General features: G+C 43.4%; 1 protein-coding gene across 1 annotated transcript in view; it reads left to right on the forward strand.

The window, feature by feature from the left end:
* Window positions 1-25973, forward strand: part of LOC126215118 (5'-3' exoribonuclease 1) — a 185714-nt gene that overhangs the window by 105766 nt on the left and 53975 nt on the right. Inside the window, exons 21-24 of the mRNA XM_049941772.1 lie at window positions 2022-2185; window positions 7499-7694; window positions 12848-12968; window positions 22124-22339. Of these exons, the coding sequence (XP_049797729.1) occupies window positions 2022-2185; window positions 7499-7694; window positions 12848-12968; window positions 22124-22339 (697 nt within the window). The remainder of the gene's footprint in view (window positions 1-2021; window positions 2186-7498; window positions 7695-12847; window positions 12969-22123; window positions 22340-25973) is intronic.

The raw sequence follows: 25973 nt of genomic DNA on the forward strand, positions 1-25973 counted from the left end.
AATTATTTTTGAAATACGTTGTGTATTTTTGTCATATTGAAAATGAACATACACCTGTCAATTATTGACAGCACACGTCTCATTTATTTCTGTTATTTGCTTTAATATAAAAATATTAAAATCAACCCACTAAGGAAGAAATAACTCTTCATCCAAACAATCTTGAAAACTCTTCATCCAAACAATGTTGAAAGTTTTTCAAAAGAAAACATTCTCATAATCTGGGGACAATATGCTGTCACATTAATACTAGGTGTTTTATTTATCTTGCTACCTATCCCCCTCCAGACATCTTTTTTTTTTTTTTTTTTTTTTCAGGAGGAGGGTGGGGAAAAATGCACATAACAAAATTGCCTTTGACTCTACTATAAAAGCACACAGTGAATGTACCTAAAGTAAAGTAACTTGTCCACTGGCTAGAATCAAATGGAAACACAAGGAGAATGATGATAAGTTTTTAATCAAGGATCACCTTTGCTACTGTACACAACACATCACTTAAAAGTACTACAATACTGTAATACATGTCAGACCTTGAAGAAGAATATGCCTGCCCTCAGTCCACCATCAGGCCACTGTCACCCAAATGCTCCACAAATCTGGATATTGTACATTTAAACTGGCCAGCCAAATGGGGACCCATAATGAAACCCATATAAAACTTTGTCAGTTGCTGATAATGCTCTGTCTCACTTGAGTGCTCAGCATCTTGACGTCCACTTTTCAGGAAAATTTCTTTATTACATTTCATTTCCTTCACATGTCTCAGACAGCTGTTGGCTTGCATTGAACATTCACTTATCTCTGTCATTTCTTCCATTTTCCTGTGTTACACAGCTCAAGTACGTGAAATTTTCCACCTTTTACAGCTGCTCTCCACCCAGTATCCTTCTTTCCTGTTGTGAGTGCCAGCTCACACTCCTTTGCTTTAAATTTTAAGACCTACTCGATCACAATTTTTAACTAAACTTTTAATTACTTTTGTACTTCCTCCTCGTCATTCCCTCATACGATTACACACATTCTGCATTCATATCCTGAAGCCTGTGTCACAATGTCCACACCAGCCTGTCATAATGGTCTCACTTGAGTGTTTTGTGTGGCAATTTCTCACCTACCCAGATGACACCAGTTTTGTGCATTCAGTTTCTCCCAACACGGAACCATTACAAAATCTTCATGTCTGCAATTCAGCAACTGTATAAATTTGAAGAGGTTGAAAAAAATCAGCCAACCAGTTGCAAACCAAAGGTTTATTTAGCCCATAACTTAGGTTTTGATGTTTATAAAATACTTACGTTATGCAGATATTTTATTCTTTGGACTCCTGTCATAATTTAATGTAGACAAGAGCTTTTACCACTTGGCAAATACAGTTACGCATTTATTCTGACATATGCTGAGTGTAATCTGGCTGTTGTCTTAAATCACGGCATGTGATGTTTCTGGTTTTTATGTCAATTTTATATATGACAAGAGCCACTCAGCTTCAGCTAGTGTAATCTACCGCTATGCGATGTAACAAGGCCCACTCCTTCTGAAGAAGATATTTTTATAAATGTCGAAACCTAGCTCAAGGGCTAAACAAGCCTGAGGTTTTCCAACTTCTTCACAGAACTATTATTTCATTTTTCCTTCTTGTGCCTCCAGTTGCTTTAACCTTTCACCAAATCATCCCCCATTATTGCTTCTATTGGTCCTTTCCAGTTACCCTATACACTCGTACACGGTTAATTCCCACTGACTTTCACTAACCCCTCCCATCCTGTGCCTCCCTCTCCCCAACAAAGGTCCCTACTTGTCCCAATTTGATTAAAGCATTGGAAGATAACTTTTTCCATCGTCCTTTCTCTGTGCCTGCCTGCTTATCACTGCCTCTGTGTGTCCCCCCGCCCCCTCTCCCCTTCATATTGCTAGGGCTTTTTCAGAATTATTTAGCAGTATCATTATTTGGAAACAGTTATGACATAAAATGTTTGAGAATAGTTCTATTTATTAATTTCAAATTTTCTCAACTCCAGGTTCCCGGCTACACACGGAAAGAAGGTACGACCTGGTTGTACAGTCAACGTGCAGTGGATGTTGTGGCAGCATACGTGAGGGAGTTTCCGGATTTGTTTCAGTACCTCACGTCAAATGTTGGCAACGACTGCTTTGTCGCTAGTGATGTCTTCCCTGGGAAAGAGTAAGATAAAATCCATGATACTTTCTAGTGTTAAGTTTTGTGTAACAGCTGCCTCTTTTGTTTATACTTGGTAGTATTAAGAGAAGTATTAAGAGAAGTAGATGTCTGAAAAAATTTAAAATGAAGAAATCAATGGTCAAGAATATCTCACCTGTTGTATAATAACATAGAAATAATTAAAAACTAAAATAAGTATGTGGTGATGGTTTTTTGCATCAGATATTTACAGCTATGATACTGCAAGAGTGATTTGACAGAACACTGAAAGACTTAAGTCAAAGCTAGGCCCCTGGAGTAGATTCATAGTAATTCTGTAAGAGACAGCAAAGGACCTGGAAGAGCAGTTGAACGGAATGGACATTGTCTTGAAAGGAGGATAAAAGATGAATATCAACAAAAGCAGAACAAGGATAATGGAATGTAGTCAAATTAAATAAGGTGATGCTGAGGGAATTAGATTGGGAAATGAGAGACTAAAAAGAATAGGTGAGTTCTGCTATTTGAGCAGCAGAATAACTGCTGATGGCTGAATGAGAGGGGATGTAAAACGTAGATTGGCAATTGCAAGAAAAGCATTCCTGAAGAAGAGAAATGTGTTAAGATCAAATATAGATTTTAAGTGTTAGGCAGTCTTTTCTGAAGGTATTTGTCTGTAGTTTAGTTCTGTGTGTAACCAAAACACTGATGATAAGCAGTTCAGACAAGAAGAAAATAGAAGCTTTTGAAAGCTCACATAACTAGTGGTGTTGTTGTTGTTGTTGTTGTTGTAATCTTCAGTCCAGAGATTGGTTTGATGCAGCTCTCCATGTTACTCTATTTTGTGCAAGCTTCTTCATTTCCAAGTAACTAGTGCAACCTGCATCCTTGTAAATCTCCTTGGTGTATTCATCTCTTGGTCTCCCTCTATGATTTTTACCCTTCGCACTTCCCTCCAATACTAAATTGGTGATCCCTTGATGCCTCAGAACATGTCCTACCAACCAATCCCTTCTTCTAGTCAAGTTGTGCCACAAACTCTTCCCCAATTCTATTCAATACCTCCTCAGTAGTTATGTGATCTACCCATCTAATCTTCAGCATTCTTCTGTAGCACCACATTTTGAAAGCTTCTATTCTCTTCTTGTCTATATAATCCATATTTCACTTCCATACATGGCTACACTCCATACAAATACTTTCAGAAAAGAGTTCCTGACACTTAAATCTATACTGGATGTTAAGAAATTTTTCTCCTTAGAAACGGTTTTCTTGCCATCGCCAGTCTACATTTTATGTCCTCTCTACTTCGACCATCATCAGTTATTTTGCTTCCCAAATAGCAGAACTCATTTACTACTTTAATTGTGTCATCGTGGTTATCATTGTATGTGCCATGGCTAGTTTAAAGGGTGGCTGGATGCCCTATCTGTTGTCACCCATAGATGTGCTAGGCTCCATGGACGATGCACTGACAAGCTGCACAAGCATGGAGTCTGTGAAGTTAGCTGTGAGTGCAGAATAGTACATACTGGTGAGGCAGGAAGTTATGTTAACACATACCCAATGGTATACAGTTGGCATACAGGGTTCCAACAACACAACAAGTCAACCGTGGCAGAACACGGCACTGATTCAAGCAAAACTATACAGATCCAGGAAGCTTGCATAGTAACCAGGCAGCCACATATTTGCTAGAGAAAGATAAATAGCGGAAATTTAAAATTTGATGCATCCTGCCAACAAGAACTGCGATGATAGATATAAGCTGCCATCATTTCTGCATCCAGTAGTAGTCGGCCTATGGATTTAATGGCACTCTGAGACTGCCCTGTCAAGTGCTGCAGTAACCATAGCATCCGAAAACACATGACCCACTGAGTTGTCTCAACTGCCACTGGAGACACCTTGGGATGAAAATGCCAAGTCATTGAACTTGCTTGTCCATTTGCCAATGCCAGCCAACAGAAATTAAAATAAAAGCTGCTATCACTAACACAAATGAACAGAGGTACTTGAAAGTTGCATGAATAGAAAAATAATTGGTACAGTACAAACAACAGAGGATTGGATAGAAAGAAGTAATGAGGAGCGTTACCAAAATGTACAGAAAGAAGATCATCTTTGGGCACCTCTACTGAATAAGTGACACTAGGCTGAGAAACAAACATTGCTGGACTTCTGGAAAAAAGGAGTAAAAGATAACATGGATTGCAAAAATAAGACAAGAAATAGAATAAAATAAAATCAGAGAATAGGTAACAACTAAAAGAATAAAATACTAAATTGAGAAAGTTTTTGAACCAGAAAAAATAATAAAACTACAACAACATACACAGAAGAAAGGAATAGACAACATCAGGGGGAGATGAACTACTGTATAAATAGGAGACTCCAAAGAATTAAGAGTAACTGAAGTTATTACATTACATCTATTGGTCATCGTGGATGTATGTGTATATAGTTCAGTAATAGTCCTGGCAAACTAACACTGTGAGCGGGATTAAATTAGACTATGTACAATATGAATACAGCAGTGGCTCAATCATAATTATAGCACCCTGAAGAAGGTGCTAGCAACAGTGGCCGAAACACTGGTCTGAAAGGCAACACTACAAAGCTGTCACATATCTGGAAACATTTTAGTGGAGATAACAGTGGCTACAGAAGCCTACGCTTGCTGTGCTGCCAGACAGTGGCGTGTGTCATCTGCAATTCTTGTCTGTCTTATCTTTAGTCATGTGGCAATCTCTTCTGCGCCTTCAGTGGGATACTGCACATACCTTTAAATGGTTCCATTGGAAGTACTGACATTCTTCCTGAAGGTAAACCATAGCAAACAGTTCTTTTTGATAATTTTATAGTTTTCTCTGGAGAAGTTTCACTTTCCAACAGTATCCTTTCGAACAGTCTGTGCATAACCTACAAACTGTTCGAAAGGATACTGTTGGAAAGACTTAAACCAGTACTGGAGGAACAACTACCAGTGGAGCAAGCAGGTTTTAGACAAGGAAGAAGCTGCTGCGACCAGGTGCTGGCACTTACCACACACATTGAACGAGGCTTTCAGGAAAAGAAGAAAACAGGGATAGCCGTCATTGACCTGACATCAGCGTACGACACTGTATGGCTAAATGGTCTTATGTTAAAACTGGCAAAGATAGTCAAATGCAAAATATCGTTGAAGCTCATGAACAACATGCTGAGCGAAAGGAAGTTCAGGGTCAAATTAAATGGTGAAACCAGCAAGTGCCATACCCTAAAAAATGGTCTTCTGCAAGGATCAGTCTTAGCTCCCTGGCTCTTCAACATCTATATAGCAGCTGTGCCTGATCTGCACTCACGTAAATTTGCCTACACAGACGATTTAGCTATTACAGCACAAAGTATCTCGTTTGAAAACCTGGAATCAACACTAAATGAAGATCTAGCTACACTGAAAAAATACTATGACACATGGCATCTAAAAATCAATGTGACAAAAGCAGTAAGCACAGTCATACATCTAAACAACAAGGAGGGGAACTGTGCCTGGTTATAAATGGTAAAGCCACAAGAATTTCCCAAAATATCTCGGTATTAAGCTAGATCGCAGCATGACTTTCAGACAACACCTAACTGATACTGCCCAAAAGCTAAAGACGAGAAATAACCTGCTCAACAGACTGGCAGGCACCACTTGGAGTTGTGATGCTGCCACTCTACGAACTGCTGCACTGGCACTGGTGTATAGCACTGCAGAATACTGTGCCCCAGTCTGGAGCAGAAGCCTGCACGCCAAAAAGTGGATGTACAACTAAATGCTGCCACTCAGAACCGTCACCGGTATTCTCAGGCCAACCCCCATTGAGTGGCTTCTGGTGCTGGCAAACATTGCTCTGCTTCCATACGTAGGGAGAAAGCAACCCAGGACATAGTAGAAAAAATTGAGGCAAACCCAAGGCTACCTATACCTGCCGACATGGGAGGACCCACGAGACTCAAGACCAGGAAACGTATCGCCTGGAGCAGAACATTGGGCACAGAGGGTCTCAATGCTGAATGGAAGAATGCATGGCAGGGTCTGAGAAGAGGCATTGTGGAAAACCATCACCTAATCCACGACCGAACCAAAAGGGTTGAAGGCTTCAATCTCAACAGGAAACACTGGTTGGCCCTAAACAGGTTTCGCACGGGAGTTGGACGATGCAGACAGCAAACAACCAAATGGGGCTATACAGACGATTCGTGTTGCGACTGTGGCGAGGTACAAACAATGGACCATCTTCTGGTTTGTAACATTTACGGTTTCAGAGACGGCTCTCTGATGTCACTCCACAAGTTAACGGACAATGCTAGGAAATGACTCCATAATCTTAATGTCACTGTGTAATTAATTGTCTTCAATTTATGTTATTTTTGTTCCATTTAATGTAATAATGTAGTTTCCCTGACATAATTATAATGTAATAACCGATATAATTTGTTTCCACATTGTAAGTTCCAAACGTTTATTGTGATTTATATTAATCTTATCTGTTCTTTGTAAAATGTATCTGGCAGATCGAACGAGAAATAATAATAAATTTGGGACAGTGTCATTCCTCAGAGCTCCTTTCTTCCACCAGTCCCTGCAATACATCCTACGTTCCCTTAACCCTCCTGGCCTCAACCTTTGTTACTCACCGTCCTCACTCATCCAGCCCCTCCCCTGTTCCCATTCCAGCACTGCACATCCGTCATTTCACCACCACACCCAGTCTTTTTATTTATCTTCTTTTCCACTACTCCCCCCTCCCCACCTCTCCGATGCCCTCAGTCTAACTTGCAGCACTTCGCAGTCTGCCACATCCACCATACTATCCCTCCCCCTCCCTACTCCAGCCTCCTCCTTACCCCCACCCAGTTGCCACTCCCATCATGCACTGGTGCTGCTGCTCACAGTGTGGTTTCAGTTGCCTGAGACTGCAGTTGTTGTGCCTATCTGTGACTCAGCGCCTCTGCTGTATGGTGAGTAGCAACTTTCCTTCTCACTTTATTGTTACATTCCATCCTGGATTTTCCATTGTTTGATTTGGTCCACGAGGAAGGTTTTCCCTAATGTGTATTTTGTGCAGGCTTTCTAAATCCTTTGATGGAATTTAATACAAAATATATCCTCCTACTTTTGTAGTTCCTCCGTGAAGATTCCTTCTTTGAAAGTGTTTACAAAATTCAGTCCATATTATTTAGTGTGTAATGTTTTTTTTTGCAACATTGTGCTTCAGTATGTCGAATTCCTAACAATTACACTCCCAAATTAACACTCAAAGCAAGCAAGGCTCAAAACTCATGTCCTATTTGCATTCTCTCTACTAGCTGGAACTATGTTTCACAAATAAATATGTGGATCCGCAACCAGCACTGTTCGTCTGTTGAACGGAGGCCCTGTGGATCACAGTATTTGGAACCGGAAGTCGGTGAAATGCTCATGGAGATCGTGGATGCCCACCAGGCAAAGAAATTAGCAAGCAAGAATGTTGGCATGCATGTGAAACCGAGGCTTCTGTACAGGGTAAGTCAGGTCATATAACAAGTGTACACACAAATGTTCATTTGAGGCAGATCCTCAGTTGTAGTGGAAATACTATGGGTTGACTTATAGGAAACATATGGTTTTCAAATTGTAATATGTTAATTGTTAAGGAAAAACAGCATTTGTATAAAATCAAAGCTAAGCAACTGCTGTTTCATTTGCATGATCACTTATAAAAAATTTTGTCATCCAAGAGGCAGGTGTCTTCTTGAACACAGTTTTTAAGTCTATGCCGGAAGTTACTCACAGCTTGGTGCAATGAGCATTGGTCAGTCAAGTCCATCTTCTTCTTTAGTGGCAGCTTTAAACTCTATTAAACTTTGGGGCTTGTAACATAGACAAGCTCTTCTCAAATATTCCCACAAAAAAAGTCACGAGCAGACAAGAATGATGATCTTGGTGGCTGCAGCATGTCACCGAAATGAGAAATGAGGCATCCAGGGGAAATGTTACTCACAATTGCCATGGATGCATTTGCAGTGTGCAGTGTTGCATAATAATATTGTTGAAAATAAACACTATGCATCTTTATTTACCATCTCCGTAATTCTGGCTGAAAGAAAATGTTCAGCATTTGTACATAATATTCAGTGTTCGTAGTCACTATTATTACATTCTCAAAAAATAAAGTTCAGTTAAGAACACCGATAACAGGTATGGCACATCAAACAGTCATATTTGAGGAGTGAAGAGATCTTTAATGAACCTCGAAGCTGTTTAGGGACCCAAAAAGTGATAGTTTTGTTTGTTAATTGACACATTTAACTAGCAGTGTACCTCATTCCCCGTAAACACTATTTCATTTGGATCATCCTCATAGGTCATCAGCATACACACAGCAAAGTTGTCTAATTGTTGGAAGTCTGTAACTTTGATCTGCTAAACCACCAGCATTTTATACAGATGGAATTGTAAATTTAGTTGTAACAATTTTTTTCTCACAGACTCCCAGTCACAGACTCCCAGTTCATCTGTGGATGGAGTGCATATTAACGTGTCGATCTTTTTACGCTTCCGATGACTGCCGCTCTCACAATGACGATGTTTTCAGGTGTCCTTGCTTTTTTATCAGAACAGGGCATTGCAAACTCTGTATTGTATTGCAACTCGGAGCTGTGTGACAGAAATGGCAATAGAGTATCTGCCATGTTGCAATGGCTTTTAGAACAAACATACTGTATGCAAACTCTCAATCTTTTGTTGTTCACAGTTCCATTCCTGCTGAAATGGTGGATAGTCCCAAAATGAATAGTCTGTGCCATCTTCTTCCTTGCTGCCATCTGATGTTCACAATTGGCTTTAATCACTTCACGTGACACTCCCATCCAAATTAAGTCCCCATGTTCATGTTTAGCATACGAATGATACATATTTCGGAAGTTTCCACTGAAATAATGCTGCAGTATTGTTCTCTCTGCTGCGCTTTTGAAGGTCAGAAGGGCAGGAAACTCTATAGAATTCCTATTTAAGGGATGTATGCAGCAAGCAGAATTTTCGAGCATTAACTACATCACCTATAGGTTTAAGTTTCACTGATGAGAATATTGTGTAACGAAGAACTGAAGTGGTTTCCTCGTGCAAATTCTTGATTCAAGTTGCTGCAGAATAATGTGAGGTAAAATCCATGACATATCAATGCTGTTTATTTGTCTGCAGATGGTTGAAATAATCAATGATGATATGTAACTGATCCAACACATCATTATGGTTTAATCTGGTTTAGAGAATATTAAATTCATAAAGACTTCTTTATGGTTTTCTCATTCGTTTACTTGCGTTTAGTGAATCGTTACAGCAAACAAAAGAAATAAAAGAAGGAAAGTCAAGCATAAAGCCAGTAAATAAAATCTGAATAAGTAGATTATTTAAACACTAAAACACTACACCACAGTGGTACAACCAGAATGTTTATATGGATCTGAATGAATGCCTAACGATGAACTATAAGATGGACAGACTAGAGATACTGGAAAGAAGGATTATTAGAAAAATAATGGGTGCAGATGGTTTGAAAATAAGAAGTAGTGGGGAGATCTACAAAACTATAGAGAAAATATCTGAAGTAATCGCCAAACGAAGATTAACCTTTCACGGACACCTCTACCGGATGGATGGAAACAGACTAACAAAACAAATACTCCTATATTTCTGGAAGAAGAAGTTGACAACAGCATGGATTACAGAAGTAAGGAAAAATCTAGAAAGAAACATCAAAGAATCAGAAATAGCAGAAAGAAACTGTTTTAAAAATTAAATACTAAATTTGGAAGGCTTTCAAAGCAGAAGAAATAAAAAATTGGTAACAACATGGACAGAAGAAAGAAATAGATTTCATGGGGAGAAAATGAGGGAATACTGGAAAAATAGGAAACAACAACAAAGGAAGAGGAGGAACTGAAGTTGTTAACATGATCCTAGTTGGTCAATACGATTCTTTTTTAGAAGAAGAAGAAGAAGAAGAAGAAGAGATTATTTCAATCCTTGGTATTTTACAGTTGTTTCTATGCCACACTAAGGAATTTTAAATGCAAATACTAGGTTCAATAGATCGATAGACAGTGAAACGTGAGTGGCTGGCATGTCATTGATACTGTTGTGATGTGATGCATCTGTCACTTCACATGGAGGAAAGTCTTGTGTCTGATAATGGGCATAAACATTAAGTTTTACATTTTGGTCTTAAAATAAGAGAAATGGGAATAATAAATTTACATGTGTTTGTGTGTCATACTTACATAAAATCAACATGAGCTGCAAACATATCTCCATGCCCGTCCCCTCCCTCCCCCTCTCCCCTCTCCTCCCCCTCTCCCCTCTCCTCCCCCTCTCCCCTCTCCCCTCTCCTCCCCCTCTCCCCTCTCCTCCCCCTCTCCCCCCTCCTCCCCCCTCCTCCCCTCTCCCCTCTCCCCCCTCCTCCCCCCTCCTCCCCCTCTCCCCTCTCCTCCCCCCCCTCTCCTCCCCCCCCTCTCCTCCCCCTCTCCCCTCTCCTCCCCCTCTCCCCTCTCCCCCCCTCTCCCCTCTCCTCCCCCTCTCCCCTCTCCTCCCCTCTCCCCTCTCCTCCCCCTCTCCCCTCTCCTCCCCCTCTCCCCTCTCCTCCCCCTCTCCCCTCTCCTCCCCCTCTCCCCTCTCCTCCCCCTCTCCCCTCTCCTCCCCCTCTCCCCTCTCCTCCCCCTCTCCCCTCTCCTCCCCCTCTCCCCTCTCCTCCCCCTCTCCCCTCTCCTCCCCATCTCCCCTCTCCTCCCCATCTCCCCTCTCCTCCCCATCTCCCCTCTCCTCCCCCTCCCCCTCTCCTCACCCTCTCCTCACCCTCCCCCTCTCCTCCCCCTCTCCTCCCCCTCCCCCTCTCCTCCCCCTCCCCCTCTCCTCACCCTCTCCTCACCCTCCCCCTCTCCTCCCCCTCCCCCTCTCCTCCCCCTCCCCCTCTCCTCCCACTCCCCCTCTCCTCCCCCTCTCCTCCCCCTCCCCCTCTCGTCCCCCTCCCCCTCTCCTCCCCCTCCCCCTCTCGTCCCCTCCCCCTCTCGTCCCCCTCCCCCTCTCGTCCCCCTCCCCCTCTCGTCCCCCTCCCCCTCTCGTCCCCCTCCCCCTCTCGTCCCCCTCCCCCTCTCGTCCCCCTCCCCCTCTCGTCCCCCTCCCCCTCTCGCCCCCCTCCCCTCCCCCTCTCGTCCCCCTCTCGCCCCCCTCCCCCTCTCGTCCCCCTCCCCCTCTCGTCCCCCTCACCCTCTACCCCCTCTCCTCCTCCTCCTCTCCCCCTCGTTCTCTCCCCCTCCCCCTCTCACCGCTCCCTCCCCCCTCGCCCTCTCCCCCCTCGCCCTCTCCCCCCTCGCCCTCTCCCCCCTCGCCCTCTCCCCCCTCGCCCTCTCCCCCCTCGCCCTCTCCCCCCTCGCCCTCTCCCCTCTCCCCATCTCCCCCCTCCCCATCTCCCCCTCCCCCTGTCCCCCTCCCCCTGTCCCCCTCCCCCTGTCCCCCTGTCCCTGTCCCCCTCCCCCTGTCCCTCTCCCCCTCCCCCTGTCCCCCTCCCCCTGTCCCTCTCCCCCTCCCCCTGTCCCCCCCTCGCCCTCTCCCCCATCCCCCACTCCCCCTCTCCTCGCCTCCCCCACTCCTCCTCTCTCCTCCCTCTCCTCCCCTCCTCCTCTCTCCTCCCTCTCCTCCCCTCCTCCTCTCTCCTCCCCCTCTCTCCCTCCGCTCCCCTACCCCTCTCCTCCCCATCCCCCTCTCCTCCCCCTCCCACTCTCCCCCTCTCCTCCCCATCCCCCTCTCCTCCCCATCCCCCTCTCCTCCCCATCCCCCTCTCCCACTCCGCCCTCCCCCTCTCCTCCCCCTCCCCCCTTCCTATCCCCACCCCCTCCCCCCTTCCCATCCCCACCCTCTCCCCCCTCCCCCTCTCCTCTCTTCCCCTCTCCTCTCTTCCCCTCTCCTCTCTTCCCCTCTCCTCTCTTCCCCTCTCCTCCCCTCCCCCTCTCCTCCCCTCCCCCTCTCCTCCCCCTCCTCCTCTCCTCCCCCTCCTCCTCTCCTCCCCCTCCTCCTCTCCTCCCCCTCCTCCTCTCCTCCCCCTCCCCCTCTCCTCCCCCTCCCCCTCTCCTCCCCTCCCCCTCACCACCCCTCCCCTTCTCCTCCCCATCTCCTCTCCCTCTCCTCCTCCTCTGCTCCTCCTCTCCTCTTCCTCTCCCTATCCCCCTCCCCCTCCTTTCTCTCCCCCCCCTCCCTTCTCTCCCCCTCCGTGTGTGTGTGGGGGGGGTGACGCGCGCGCATGTATGCACATTTCTTTTCTGAGCAAGGTTTAGCCATAAACTCTGTGTGCAAATCTTTTTGTTATGCCTGTCTGCAGCTCATTGCGTCATCTTTACATCTTTTTTTCATAAAGATCACATAGACACAACCATCTGCTTCACCCCATTAACTTTTTACATTATGTGTGAGTCAAATTCTTTAAGGCCTTTGGCATTGTTGTAGATACATTTGTCATGTTCTGACATATGTTCTGTAAGCGATATTTTGTACCTGAGAGCAGTCCGTTATCTGACTAAAACTGATTGTTTGTAATACACTGAGATACAGCTGTTGTGCAAGTCGTGACATTCCATGAAAGAAACCTGAGGTGAGTTTGCTTCAGTAACATGTGTGTCTGTTTAAAGCACGAACTTCAGGACGGGAACCTCGCGCCTGATACGACGGCCACGTACAGTCTACTGGACCGAGTCATAAATGTGCGGGAGGGCTACACGGTGCCCCTCGGCCTCAGGGGGACCATCATAGGTAAGGTGATAAACTAGAATTATAATCTGATATTCAACAAAAATCTTATAATGTCAACAGTATTTGAGACAGAAAGGAAAAACTGGAGCAGGGCTGAATAATATATAAATAAAAAATAAATAAGTAAATAACTGACAGTTTTTACAGTCCATAAAAATGTTTTCATTGGGAGCCAGCGGGAAGAAGAAAAAGCAAGAATATAACGTTTAGGATGAACTGTTTACAGAGGAATGGAAAAACTTTTAGAATCAGTCTCGGAGGAATGTCAGTTCGGTATCAGAGTGTTACGGTAACACACAAGGCAATTATTGACCCTATGACTTATCTTAGGAGGCAGATAGAAGAAAGTCAAACCATCATTTATAACATTTGCAGATTTAGTGAAAGATTTCCTAGTGTCAGTGTTTACAGGAGTACAATATTTGAAATGTTGAATTAACAGGAATAAAATACAGGGAGCAAAATATTGTCTACAATCTGTACAGAAACCTAACTGCAGTTATAGGAACCAGAAGATGTGAAAGAGAAGCAGTAGTTGTGAAGAGAACGCGATGTTCCACTGCTTCATTAGCATGATATTGAGAATGATGTCAAGTTTGCTCTGAGACTACAATTTCTTATTGTTCATTTGCTCACCTTGTTATTTCATCACCCTTGCCAGTAAGTGTCTTGTCGGGTGTTCTTTCTTGAAGTGCTGCAGTTAACACTGGAAGTTAAGACTAGAGTCCAACATAATATTCTCGAAATAAATACAGTGCTTCTCATAAACGACATGTTGTGTATTGTACTGTCATTTACAAAGACCTTCCATAACAAAGTTTGCTTATTATTCGGAACATCACAGATACATTAATTCAGACTATATCTAAAATGGTCTGTCTTAACAGGTACCAGTTGAATATATATGAGGGGCAGTCAGTGAAAATCGAACATCTACGACAACAGGACTGTGGAATGGTTCCATTCTAAAGTAATCATCACACACATTAAGGCATTTATCCCACTGGAGAATGAGATGATTGATTCCTGTTTGAGAGAATTTGACCCACGAAAGGCAAAGGTCCCGAGTTCGAGTCTCGGTCCGGCACACAGTTTTAATCTGCCAGGAAGTTTCATATCAGTGCACACACCGCTGCAGAGGGAAAATCTCATTCTAGCCTTTTTCTGATTGGCAGTGTAGGGGCAGGCAACGCCAACAGTGGAAACATCCCACATCACTCCCACTAATGAAATCTGAAGCTGTTCACACAAGTCCTGGTAAGATTACAATGACCTCCTCCTTCTACTTTAGGGCCCCTCTGCTCATTGAGTTCCTCGAGTGCAGAATGACAATCGATGCTCAGTACTACGAAGACACTGTCAGTAACGGTGACGTACCGTAAAGTCAAACCACCCAGGAACACTGTCAGACAGGAATCATCCTGTTGCACGATAATACCTGCCCCACACTGCCAATTGGATGAAGGCTATGCTTCAGTAATCTGGGAAACACTGCAACATCCTCCATACAGCCTAGATCTTTCACCACGTGATTTTTCATGTCTGTGGGGTCCTGAGGAAAGACACACACGGACGTCTGTTTCAGTCTGATGAGGAAATGCAAGAGTGGGTGCTGTTGTGGATCTGTCGGTGGCCAAACGCCCTCTACAGAACAGGAATTGATTGCGATTGCTTCTTCTCCCAGTGGGATGTCGTAATGCGTGTTGTTATTACTCTTGAATGAAATCATTCCACGGTCTTGTTGTGGCGGGTGTTTGGTTTCCATTTGTCTGTCCCTGGTAGATAACAGTTTTTTTTTAATTTACCCGTGATGTCATTGGTAATATCAGGGCCGTTCTTATTCCTTGGCTTGCATAGTGTCTCCAAGGCAGGACCTGATGACACAGAATAAATCAGCCAACCAGCAAGTGCTGTGAATGTGGTAAAATTTCTATCATCATCCCAGCTTGCAGATATGCTGTAACCATCCATTGCCCTGATGTTATTCAGTCTGTACATTGAACAAAAGATGAATTTGGAAAGGGGTTAAAGTCCATGGAGAAGATACAAAGTGAGTATCACCGAAGGACTTGAAAGAGTGTTGAATGGAACAGATAGTGGATTGAAGAGAGTTTGTAGGATGAATGCCAATAAAGTGAATATTACACAATGATCCACCACAAACGGTACTGGTCTAGCCCGACAGCCATCTAGCGGTAGAACGGGTGAATCTACGAAAATTAGCAGACACATTATCTGTGCGCCAGAATAGACAGCAGTTCTAAACTGATGTCAATCTGCGCATGCACAGTAGGCAGCGATAACTTGCGCATGCGCAGAAGGGGGTAACACAGTGCTTTCTGCTTGTTATTTGCTTATTGTTCGGCAGCTAGTGGCTAATTTCAGATTTTTGTGTTGGAGATTTTCTGCTCCTGCTCCTTCCCTGCCCTCCCCAGTAAGTAGGTTTCATAAATGCAGAAAAAATACTTTTTTTCATTAGACTTTTATACTAGCTGTTTATGAAAGCATTTTTGTATTGATTGCTTTGTATCTGGAGATGAAATGGAGCAAAGAGACTTTAAGCGTCTTAATTCCGGCATACAGCGAGGAGAGGTGTATATATGACCCACTCTATCATAATACAATACGTTGGCAATTGTTTCTTTCTGAGTAATATGCATGAAACATTATACGGTGATTTTCAATTTGTATTGTAATGCCTTAGTTTACGAAAGTTCATGTTTGATTTGATTGCATCTCTTGCTTTATTTCAGCATGCCAGAAAAGAGAAACTGGCAGTGATAGGAGAGAAAGTCAGTGCAGTTTGGCCGAATGTGTCAGACAAGGACTGCAAAAAAACTGAGTAGCACATATATATTCCAAACTTGGAAAAATAACACAAGTGCACCCTTCCGTATCGGTCCTTCAGAGTGTTGCAAATTACAGTGCGTATATCCACAACTACTTTTGAAAAGGTGGGCTGTGCCATTCTGTGGCTAAATGCTAGGCTCTAAAAAGATTCCCCAGTAGCCAGGGAACATAATGTTACAACCAGCCTGAAACATAACGGGGCATTTACCAGTTTGATTATAAAATGTATAAAAATATGATTTAATTCTTACTTTCAAGAATGTGAGACAGCCTCCCTCATGACTGTGTCACACTTGCTAAATCTGTCTTATATCATAGACAGCAGCTTCTCGAAACAGGCCATGTCCATCCTCATGAAGCTCCTAAATTCATCCGGATGTTCAAGCCTCAGTTCTTTCATAAGTAGTGAATATAATCCCCAGCCTTTGTCCCTTATTTCCAGCCAGAGTTGAATTTAACAACGTCTGGCTTTTTTTTCGTCATCATTCTGCCCAAATTCGAAGATTTACTGTCGCTGGCAGGGCAAAAGCTCCATGTACAAAATGCAGTATAAATACATATACCTGTTGTAACCAAGTGTCGTAATATAAAACTAACTGTTGAGTCTGTGCTTCAGAATAGTAGTAACCTACATAAGAGAATAACAATTAATACATTTCTTCTTAAATGGGAACACTGAGTCACATAAATAATTTGAACGAATGACATTCCAAAGTCACACGGTCCCCCTTGTGTTTCACTTGATAGAATGAACGACTTTACAAGAGATCAGACAGTTCTGTTTGCGTTTCACATGTTATCACTATCTACTATGCATGTGCACCAGGTGTTTCCATGTGGTCTATGTGAACCAGCCTGTAGTTACAGATATGCACACTTGGGGTGCTGGTGAATAGGTGTATGGTTTACGTGCATTGTGTAATAGGGGCTTAAAAGTAAAACAGGTGTGATAGAATGTAGTCATATTAAATGTCTTGAGGAAAGGGAAGTTGTTCCAAGCTCTGCTTCAGGGGAGGCGTGAGACACTTACAGTTGATTCAGAAGTAGACTGGAGGATACTAATTGATGCAATGTTCCAACCTTTCAGTATGGCTCTGTGCTACCATGTAATGAGTAAATTATATTGGAATGTGTATGAGATTTAATTAGGAACATGTTAGCAGGATGAGTTATGTCTTGTTATACCTCCTTTGGCTGCAACATAAATTAATCCTATATTCTTTGTGTCTTAATGTATTTTAGTGTTGATTATAAGCTTGTTTGAATATTTATATCTCTGCTGCCACTTACCTTTCATTTTTTATTGCAAGAGGAAGACACATGAAAGAGGTGAGAAAATTGAGCAAACCACTCTCGTATTAGTGTCCACACTGTCAAAGTATGTCTAAGATAAGTGTGAAGATGTAAATAAAAGTGCGAGTTAACAAAAACTTCTCCAAGTAGCCTATGTTATTTTATGGCGGTATTTAATATTCCCATTTCAGTTTTGTTATATCCTTGTTCATAGCAAGCACAGCAACACAGATTTACACACATCAAAAAAAGTTTTTCATCACCGCGGTTCCCAGAACTCCTGAAGATAGACGTTGACTGCTGATATTGTATCAGAGACACAGTCCCTTTGACTGTTTCGGAGATCTCACTAAACCCACCCAAAGATGTAAACAACCATGCATGAGCAGTGCCTATTAGACAGATGGGATCCGACAGCCGGTCAGTTCCAGTCATTCCACCAGGAAGGAGGTACACGACTCATGTTGTCTGTAGTTCAACCATCGCTAGACGGTCAATACCACGGTTCGATCACGTCTGCATTGTTACTTTGTGCTAGGAAGGGCTCTCAACAAGGGAAATGTCCTTGCGTCTCGGAGTGAACCAAAGCGATGTTGTTCGGACATGGAGGAGATACAGAGAGACACGAACTGTCGATGACATGCCTCCCTCGGGCCACCCGAGGGCTACTACTGCAGTGGATGACTGCTACCTATGGATTAAGGCTCGGAGGAACCCTGACATGTTTGGAGGCCTTAGACACACTGTTCTGTGAGTGCAGCAAGGTGGACGTTCCCTGCTGTTTCGAGATGGCATTATGTGGGGCTGATGTATGCCACTGGTGGTCATGGAAGGTGCCGTAACAGCTGTACGATACGTGAATGCCATCCTCTGACCGATAGTGCAACCATATCCGCAGGACATTCGTCTTCATGGACGACAATTCGCTCTCCCATCGTTCACATCTTGTGAATGACTTCCCTCAGGATAATGACATCATTCAACTATAATGGCCAGCATGTTCTCCAGACATGAACCCTATCGAACATGCCTGGGATAGATTGAAAAGGGATATTTATGGATGACGTGACCACTCTGAGGGATCTCTGCCGAATCGCCGTTGAGGAGTGGGACAACATGGACCAATAGTGCCTTGATGAACTCGTGGATAGTATGCCACAAAAAATACAGGCATGCAATGCAAGAGGACGTGCTACTGGGTATTAGGGGTACCGGTATGTACAGCAGTGTGGACCACCACCTCTGAAGGTCTCGCTGTATTGTGGTACAACATGCAGTGTATGGTTTTCCTGAGCAATAAAAAGGGTGGAAATGATGTTTATGTTGATCTCTATTCCAATTTTCTATACAGGTTCCGGAACTCTCAGAACTGAAGTGATGCAAAACTTTATTTGATATGTGTAGTATGTCTGCCTATCAGAGGTGATGAGGAAGGGTAAAAAAAAAAAAAAATAATAATAAAATTCTTTATAAGAGGAAAGGTGGAGAAAGTAAGCCCATCAGATGCCAGACTGAAGTGACAATACTATTGGCATGTGATTCATCCACATAGATAGTGCCTTACAATAAAAGTTTCTGTGAATAAAAACATTCAGTTGCACACTTGAGCAATCTTTAGTGGGGTACAGTTACTAAAGATGTCATACTAACATAGAAGCTTGCAGTTAATATTTTGAGAGTTTACAGTAGAAAGTGTGTTGAGAAATATATTACTGCCCTCACACCTACATTTCGATTAATGGTTGTAGGAGTAAAGCTAGAGAAATTGGAGCATACTTGGAGATACATTTCAAAAAGAAAAATGGAAAATTATACTAGAGGACTACTTGTTTTCTGCCACCTGTCGTAATGTGACTTATTTCCACTGAAGTAGACATAAAACAAAAGTTGTTGAGAAATAGCACTTTTTTTTTTTTAATCGAGGGCTTTGAGCAACTTTTCTCGCCCTGTGTCAAGCTGTGGAGAAGAGACCAAAACTGAAGGAAAAGAAATGATTGTCCAAGCTGGAAAGTATAAAAAAAGGAAAGGAATTTTATTTAAAGTTGGGATACGTAAATGTTGTCCTCAAGAGTAAAGGGTAAGGGTTGGCTGGGTGGGGGATAAGGAAAAAAGGAAGAGGCAATGAGAGAGATTTTGGAACTTCCCAAAGCTGTGTGCCATCCAAGAATCGAGCTTGTAACCTTGATTTTGCAGGCAACATTCCAGCTGGGCAATCTGGGCGTGACACAAAACCTGCCCGCTCAGCCTTGCTGCAGCTAGTACACCTCTCCTACTTCCTACTTTGAAAACTTTCTTAGTTTGGCACTCAGTTTCAAACTACCAGTAAGTTTCAGAACAGTGCCAATATGCTGCAGATTTAAAATTTCATTCTGGAAACGAATCCCATAGACTATGTTTAAGCTGTTTTTCTCTCAGAGCTTTTCTTCCAGGAGTGCTAGCCCTGCAAGAGATACCCGAGAACTTGTGTGAAGTTTGGAAGGTAGGATACGTACTGGCAGAAGTAAGCAGAGAGACTGGGCTGTTTGTAGTGCCCGGATAGCTCAGCTGGGGGTAAAGCCGAGTTTTGGGGTTCCAATTCCAGTCCGGAGTAGTATCAATCTGGCAGGAGGTTTCAAAACAATGTGCACTCCACAGTAGAGTGCTCAATTCATTCTGGTAGAGAGATTTCCATAACGGACGCCCAGGTCAGTAACAAGATTCACTGAAACGAGTTGCGTAGTTAGTTCCTGCGTAGGCTTTAACAATGCAAAGGTGGGAGGTCTGACGGGAGCACTGAGGTCACAGAGTTGTTTCCAGGATGCACCTTCCACTTGTGCTGTAATGAGCCATTGTCCATGGGGTATTTGTCCAGTTGGGTTATAGAAACAGTTTCTGAGAGGTTTGGATCACTGGAGATGGGGTACGGCAGGCTGTAACTGTAAGGTCAGTCTCGAATTGTCTCCGAATAGCTCGATCAGTAAGAGCAGCCTGTCACACACCTCCACGCGACTTGCAAACTGTGCTGCCTGCCTGGCAGTAGACATTTCTGTGTCTGTGGGAGTTTAGTGATGTCACCAAACTACAACTTACTGTTTTCACCAACAGTTACAGCTGGCTTGTTAACGAAATGAACTGGTTTCAGTAGTGGCACTGATGGAGCCGGTATTGTCAAAGAGATTTCTCACAAGGGTAAATGGCATGGTAAAGAAATAAGTGGAGAGTTGCAGGTATGCTGCTCATGAGGAAAGAATGAAACTACTGAGGCTGGTTTGGACAGAGTAATGATCAGGATGGCTATCAGTTTCAAAAAGCACAGCCCTAGTAAAACACTCAGTTGCAAAATTCTGAATGACAATGTTATTATGTGACTAGAAACATGTAATAGAACAGTGGGCTGAGGTTCACACTGTTCCTTTTGTCAGTTTTTAATTTCACTAATCTTCTGGACGGTAATATCTTACTGGTGTGAAATGATGCTTCTGTGACTTCCTTCCCCCTGGTACACAATTTTCTACGTTGATAGCTATTTCTACCAAATTTTCTTTTAGTACAAGGGGCAGTCACCTGTTTTAGACACATCAGAATGCTGCAGATGTTTCATGGGGAAGCCCTTATACATCCTCCAGGCAATGTTGATCTTTCCACCTGTGATTTCCTTCTTCTTCTTCTTCTTCTTCTTCTTCTTTTAGCCCAGAAGGAAGACATTTGATACAGATGAAGAGATGTACATGTGGGTACTGTTGTGGTTCTGTTGACAAATACAAACATTTTTCCATGAAGGCATTGGCCACTTTATCTCACAGTGGGATAAATGTATTAACAGTTGTGACAATTACTGTTGAAATTATAAACAGTTTACTCATTTTTTTCCATCTGCTCATTTGACTGATCACAATGAGTCTTTGTAATTGTGATATGTTCTGTAGCTCTTGCTTATCTTTTTTTCTTGTATGATTTGTAGCACTTGAACAGTTTGTTATAGCTTATGTGCAGTTGTTGTAGCTCTTGCACAATTGTGTAGCTCTTGAGATTGGATTTCATTAGGAAATTTGTGCAATATGACCACACAAAAAATAATGCAAATGAGGAGAACTCCAACATAGGTGCTATAAGTTTGAAACCTTTTAGTTATTATTGCATATCGATTTCAATGATGATCTTCAGAGCAAGACTAAGTCCAGTGGACTCGTAACTTCAAACATAGGTGTTCATAGTGAACAACATGCCAACTAGTAGGTTAGATTTGAATGCCAACTAAGAATTGAATCTTACCTGTTAGTTTGCATGTTCTTCACTACGAACACCTGTGTTTGAAGTTATATCTTGTGCATGACTATGTGAGTCCACTGGACTTAGTCTTGCAGTGAAAATGATCAATCTGTGACCGAAATTGATGTGCAATAATAAAAAAGATGGTTTCAAATTTATATGACCAATGCTGGAGTTTCCCTTGTTTACAATACTTGTTGTAGCTCTTGCACAGTAGTTGTAGCTCTTGCGCAGTAGTTGTAGCTCTTGCGCAGTAGTTGTAGCTCTTGCGCAGTAGTTGTAGCTCTTGCGCAGTAGTTGTAGCTCTTGCGCAGTAGTTGTAGCTCTTGCGCAGTAGTTGTAGCTCTTGCGCAGTAGTTGTAGCTCTTGCGCAGTAGTTGTAGCTCTTGCGCAGTAGTTGTAGCTCTTGCGCAGTAGTTGTAGCTCTTGCGCAGTAGTTGTAGCTCTTGCGCAGTAGTTGTAGCTCTTGCGCAGTAGTTGTAGCTCTTGCGCAGTTGTTGTAGCTCTTGCGCAGTTGTTGTAGCTCTGGCACAGATTTTGTACCTTCTCCACTGTTTTTCCAGTCCTCATTAGGATTTTATAGCTTGTGCAATGTTTTCCCAACTGTTGCACAATTCTTGTAGCATTTGCATAATCTACTTCTGTTGTAAGGTCTTCATGGATTTAAAAAAGTGTTTGAAGTTTGAATATTTACTGTGTTTTGCAAACATTCAGTTGTACAACACAGACAATAAATGAAACCTCTCTGTCATACATGTCTGAAGGTATACGGCAGATGGGAGACAAGGAGGCAGACGTGATGCACGACGTGATGTTCGACGAGGTATTCCCCGGTGGGCTGTCGCTGCTGTGTTCGGAGAAGCGCAGCTACTCACTGCCGGCGGCGGCCCTCGTCAACCTGAGTCACGGGGAGCGCCAGCAGCGTCGTCGCCAGCTGCAGCCCCTCAGCAAGCCCACCGCCGTCGTGCAGCCCTCCGGAGGTGAGCCAGGATCAGAGGCCTTACTGATAATTACATCTACATTTTTGTGTGGTAGTGCACATCATATGGTATTGCAGGAGAAAACACACAAAAGTTAACGAAATGTGCAAGGTTACGGAGCCAGTGGCTCCTTCCTGTGGCAAAAGGGTTGAAGGGGAATGAAGAAGGATAAAGGAAAAGGATTAACAAGATTTAAGAAATGGGGATAATTACGGATAAATGGGTGAGAACTGTGTGTCAGGGGAGACTTACAGATGGGATGGGAAGGAAAGACTGATTGTTGGGGACTGCACCAGGTGATGCATTCAGTCATTCCTTCTCATCCTGTCCTGTTCGTCTCCCCTGACCTGAGGTTCTGGGTAACATTTCCTCATTTGTACTCATTTTGTAAACATTGCCAGTCTTCTCCTTCATTTCGCTGCCTTCCGCATCAACACTTCTGCCAGAAAGAGGAGCACTGGGTCTGAAAGCCTGCATATTTCATTAACTCTCAAGTGTGTTCTCCTGCCACTGCTTGGTGAGAGAGTTTGTGTGTCTCTAATTATATTTTCAAAAAATTGATTATTTTTGTTGATGTATCTAACAAATAAGGGCTACCTCCGTAGCTGAGTAGTCAGTATAGATGGCTGCTGGACAGAGAACTCAGGATCAATTCCCGGTGCTGGCAGGGATTTTTCCGTGGTTAGAGGACGGATACAGGGTGCACTAAGCATTATGATGACAATTGAGGAGCTACTCAAACCAGTAGTAGTGGCTACATGGTATGGAAAGCCTGCAAAACAGCTAGGAGAGCAGTGTGCTGACCACATGCCCCTCCATACCACATCTGCATGACACCGTAAGGCAGAGGATTATGTGGTAGCCACTAGACATGCCTTGGTACTTACAGGCCTGGCTAGAAGCTAATTATCTAACAAAAAGGATGCTGAGTTTCACGTAAAGAAACCCAGGGAGTGCACACAATGAAACAGCATCTTCTGAATGGGGAGTAATTGCCACAAGTGTGCCATAGGGATCAATATTGGGTTCATTCTTGTTCTCATTAAAAACAAATGACCCTCCATCATCTATACACAATGCAGAAATGATCCTCTTAACTGAAGTATTGCATTCAGGCCTAAAAGAGAAACTTCAGCACTTGGAAAAAGGTGAAGAAACAAAATACAACAGGAAAACGGAAACAAATAAAAGTGGATGTTGTCTAAGGATTTTATTCGAAGTTGGGAAAGGGAGATACAGTTGTGAAGAGTAGGAGTTTGCGCAATGCCTGATTGCACAACTAGAAATAATGCAGGAGGGAAAAATCGATAAGTGAAGCAGCATAGCCTAAATTCTTGTGTGTTTATATTGATGAAAATCTGAAATGGAAGTCACGTACTACAAATCCTCTTAAACACGTAAGGTCTGCAGATTTTGTGTTATGGATAATATCATATTTTGAGATGAAAATGTTAAATAATTGCCTAACCTTTTCTGGTTTCATTCGTTAAGTTCTGTGCTATCATATTTAGGTGTACCTTGTCATTGAAGAAGAACGTTACTGTTGTGTAGAGGCATGTAATGAGGATAATGTGTTGTACCCTCTCTAAAATGTCTCGTAGACAAACCGAGTGAGGTGGGGTAGTGTTTAGCATACTGGACTCGGGAAAGTTCAAATCCGTGTACTGCCATCCAGATTTAGGTTTTCCATGATTTCCCTAAATTGTTCCAGGCAGATGCTGTGATGGTTCCTTTACGAGGACATGGCCAAATTCCTTCCCCATCCTTAAAACATTCAGAGTGTGCACTCCATCTCTAATGAGTTCGATGTTGACGGGATGTTGAACCTTGATCATCCTTCTTGTAGGCAGCCTCACAAGAAATTTACTCCCTGTCAAAGTTTATTGTTAACAGTCGGTCACAGTTTGAAAACAACACCAATATTCAAAAATTTGTGTTGCTAAGAGACTATCTCAGAACCCAGTGACAACAAAGATTTGTTTTTCAATGTTTTTCATAATCATTGACCAAATTTAAAAATGCTGTCATAATCTACACATTAGGAGCTTTAGACTTATGTTAAAGGCTTACAACAATAAGTATTACAGTTAGAAACGATATGTATGCCTTGAGACAGCAGACCTCACAACATGAAATTTATCTAGACTAACTTATTTGTGCGAATATAGGCTGCACCTGAACTTCTGACGTGAGATTACAGAGTGCCCCCAGCATTGGGCCATTTGTCGCAAATGTAATAAAAAAGGTCACATTGCTAAAGTTTGCCGCTCAGCCTCAAAAGAATCGAAGGAAGCAGATACAGAGGACACGGACGTTGACATTCAGGAAGTTTCATCGGGCCAGGCTCCCGACGCACCGGCATGCAAACTCTTTATCGAGGTGTCAGTTCGGTCGCACCGGTTACAACTGCAAGTAGATACGGGCGCGGCAGTTTCGTTGTTAAATGCACAAACTTATTCCGACCTTGGATCGCCCCCGTTGGCTTCAGTTTCCCGGCGTCTACGCGGTTATGGTAAACGGTTCATTCCCCTACTGGGTCAATTCACTACCGACGTGACTTACAAATCAGTCACTCGGCCTATTACTTTTATTGTTGTCAGTGATGCGAGCTCCGCTAACCTTTTTGGCCTGGATGCCTTTCAAGCTTTCGGTTTTTCTATCGCTGACACCATACAGTTGGTCTCCGACGACGTTCCCTATCAATCATTGGAATCTTTGATCTCAGACTTTCCAGATATTTTTGAGGAGGGCCTGGGGCACGTTTCAGATTTTGAAGCTCACTTAACGTTGAAGGCGTCGGCTCGCCCGCGTTTTCTCCGTGCGAGGCAGATCCCCTTGGCTCTCCGCCCTCAGGTAAAGGAAGAGCTAGACCGGCTGACAGCCCTAGGGGTCGTTCTTCCCATTTCTTCCAGTGAGTGGGCTTCGCCCCTCGTTATTGTAAGGAAGCCCTCGGGAAAATTACGTCTTTGTGGCGATTTCAAGGCCACCATTAATTCCCAATTGGTGGTGGACACCTATCCTTTGCCTCGTGCTGATGAATTGTTCTCCGCCGTGGCGGGAGGCCAATATTTTTCAAAAATCGATCTGTCGGAGGCTTATCATCAGATACCACTTGATGAGGACTCCAAACGGCTGGCGGTCATCAACACCCCGTTTGGCCTTTACCAATACCAGCGGTTGGCCTTTGGAATATCCAGTGCCCCAGCAATATTCCAGCGTTATCTTGAGCATGTCACGTCGACAATCCCTGTATTAATTACCTGGATGACATAATTGTCACAGGCCGTAGTACAAAGGAACACTTGCACAACCTTCGCACCCTCTTTCTCAAATTCAGGTCTGTGGGCTTGCGTTGCAACCTGCATAAGTCAACCTTCTTCCAACCGTCCATTGAGTATGTGGGTTACACCATCTCTTGGCACGGCATCCAGCCACTAGGAAGTTTGGTCCAAGGTATCGTCAACCTTCCTCGGCCCGCTTCGCTGAAAGAGTTACAAGCTTTTTTAGGCAAGATAGCCTATTACCACCGGTTCATTCCCAGGGCTTCCACTATAGCCCACCCCCTGTACTGCCTTCTGCACAAGGGTGTTCCTTTTGATTGGTCGCCTGCATGCGAGCGAGCGTTCACCTCGTT

Source organism: Schistocerca nitens, chromosome 12 (assembly GCF_023898315.1).
Source record: "Schistocerca nitens isolate TAMUIC-IGC-003100 chromosome 12, iqSchNite1.1, whole genome shotgun sequence".
Taxonomy (NCBI): domain Eukaryota; kingdom Metazoa; phylum Arthropoda; class Insecta; order Orthoptera; family Acrididae; genus Schistocerca; species Schistocerca nitens.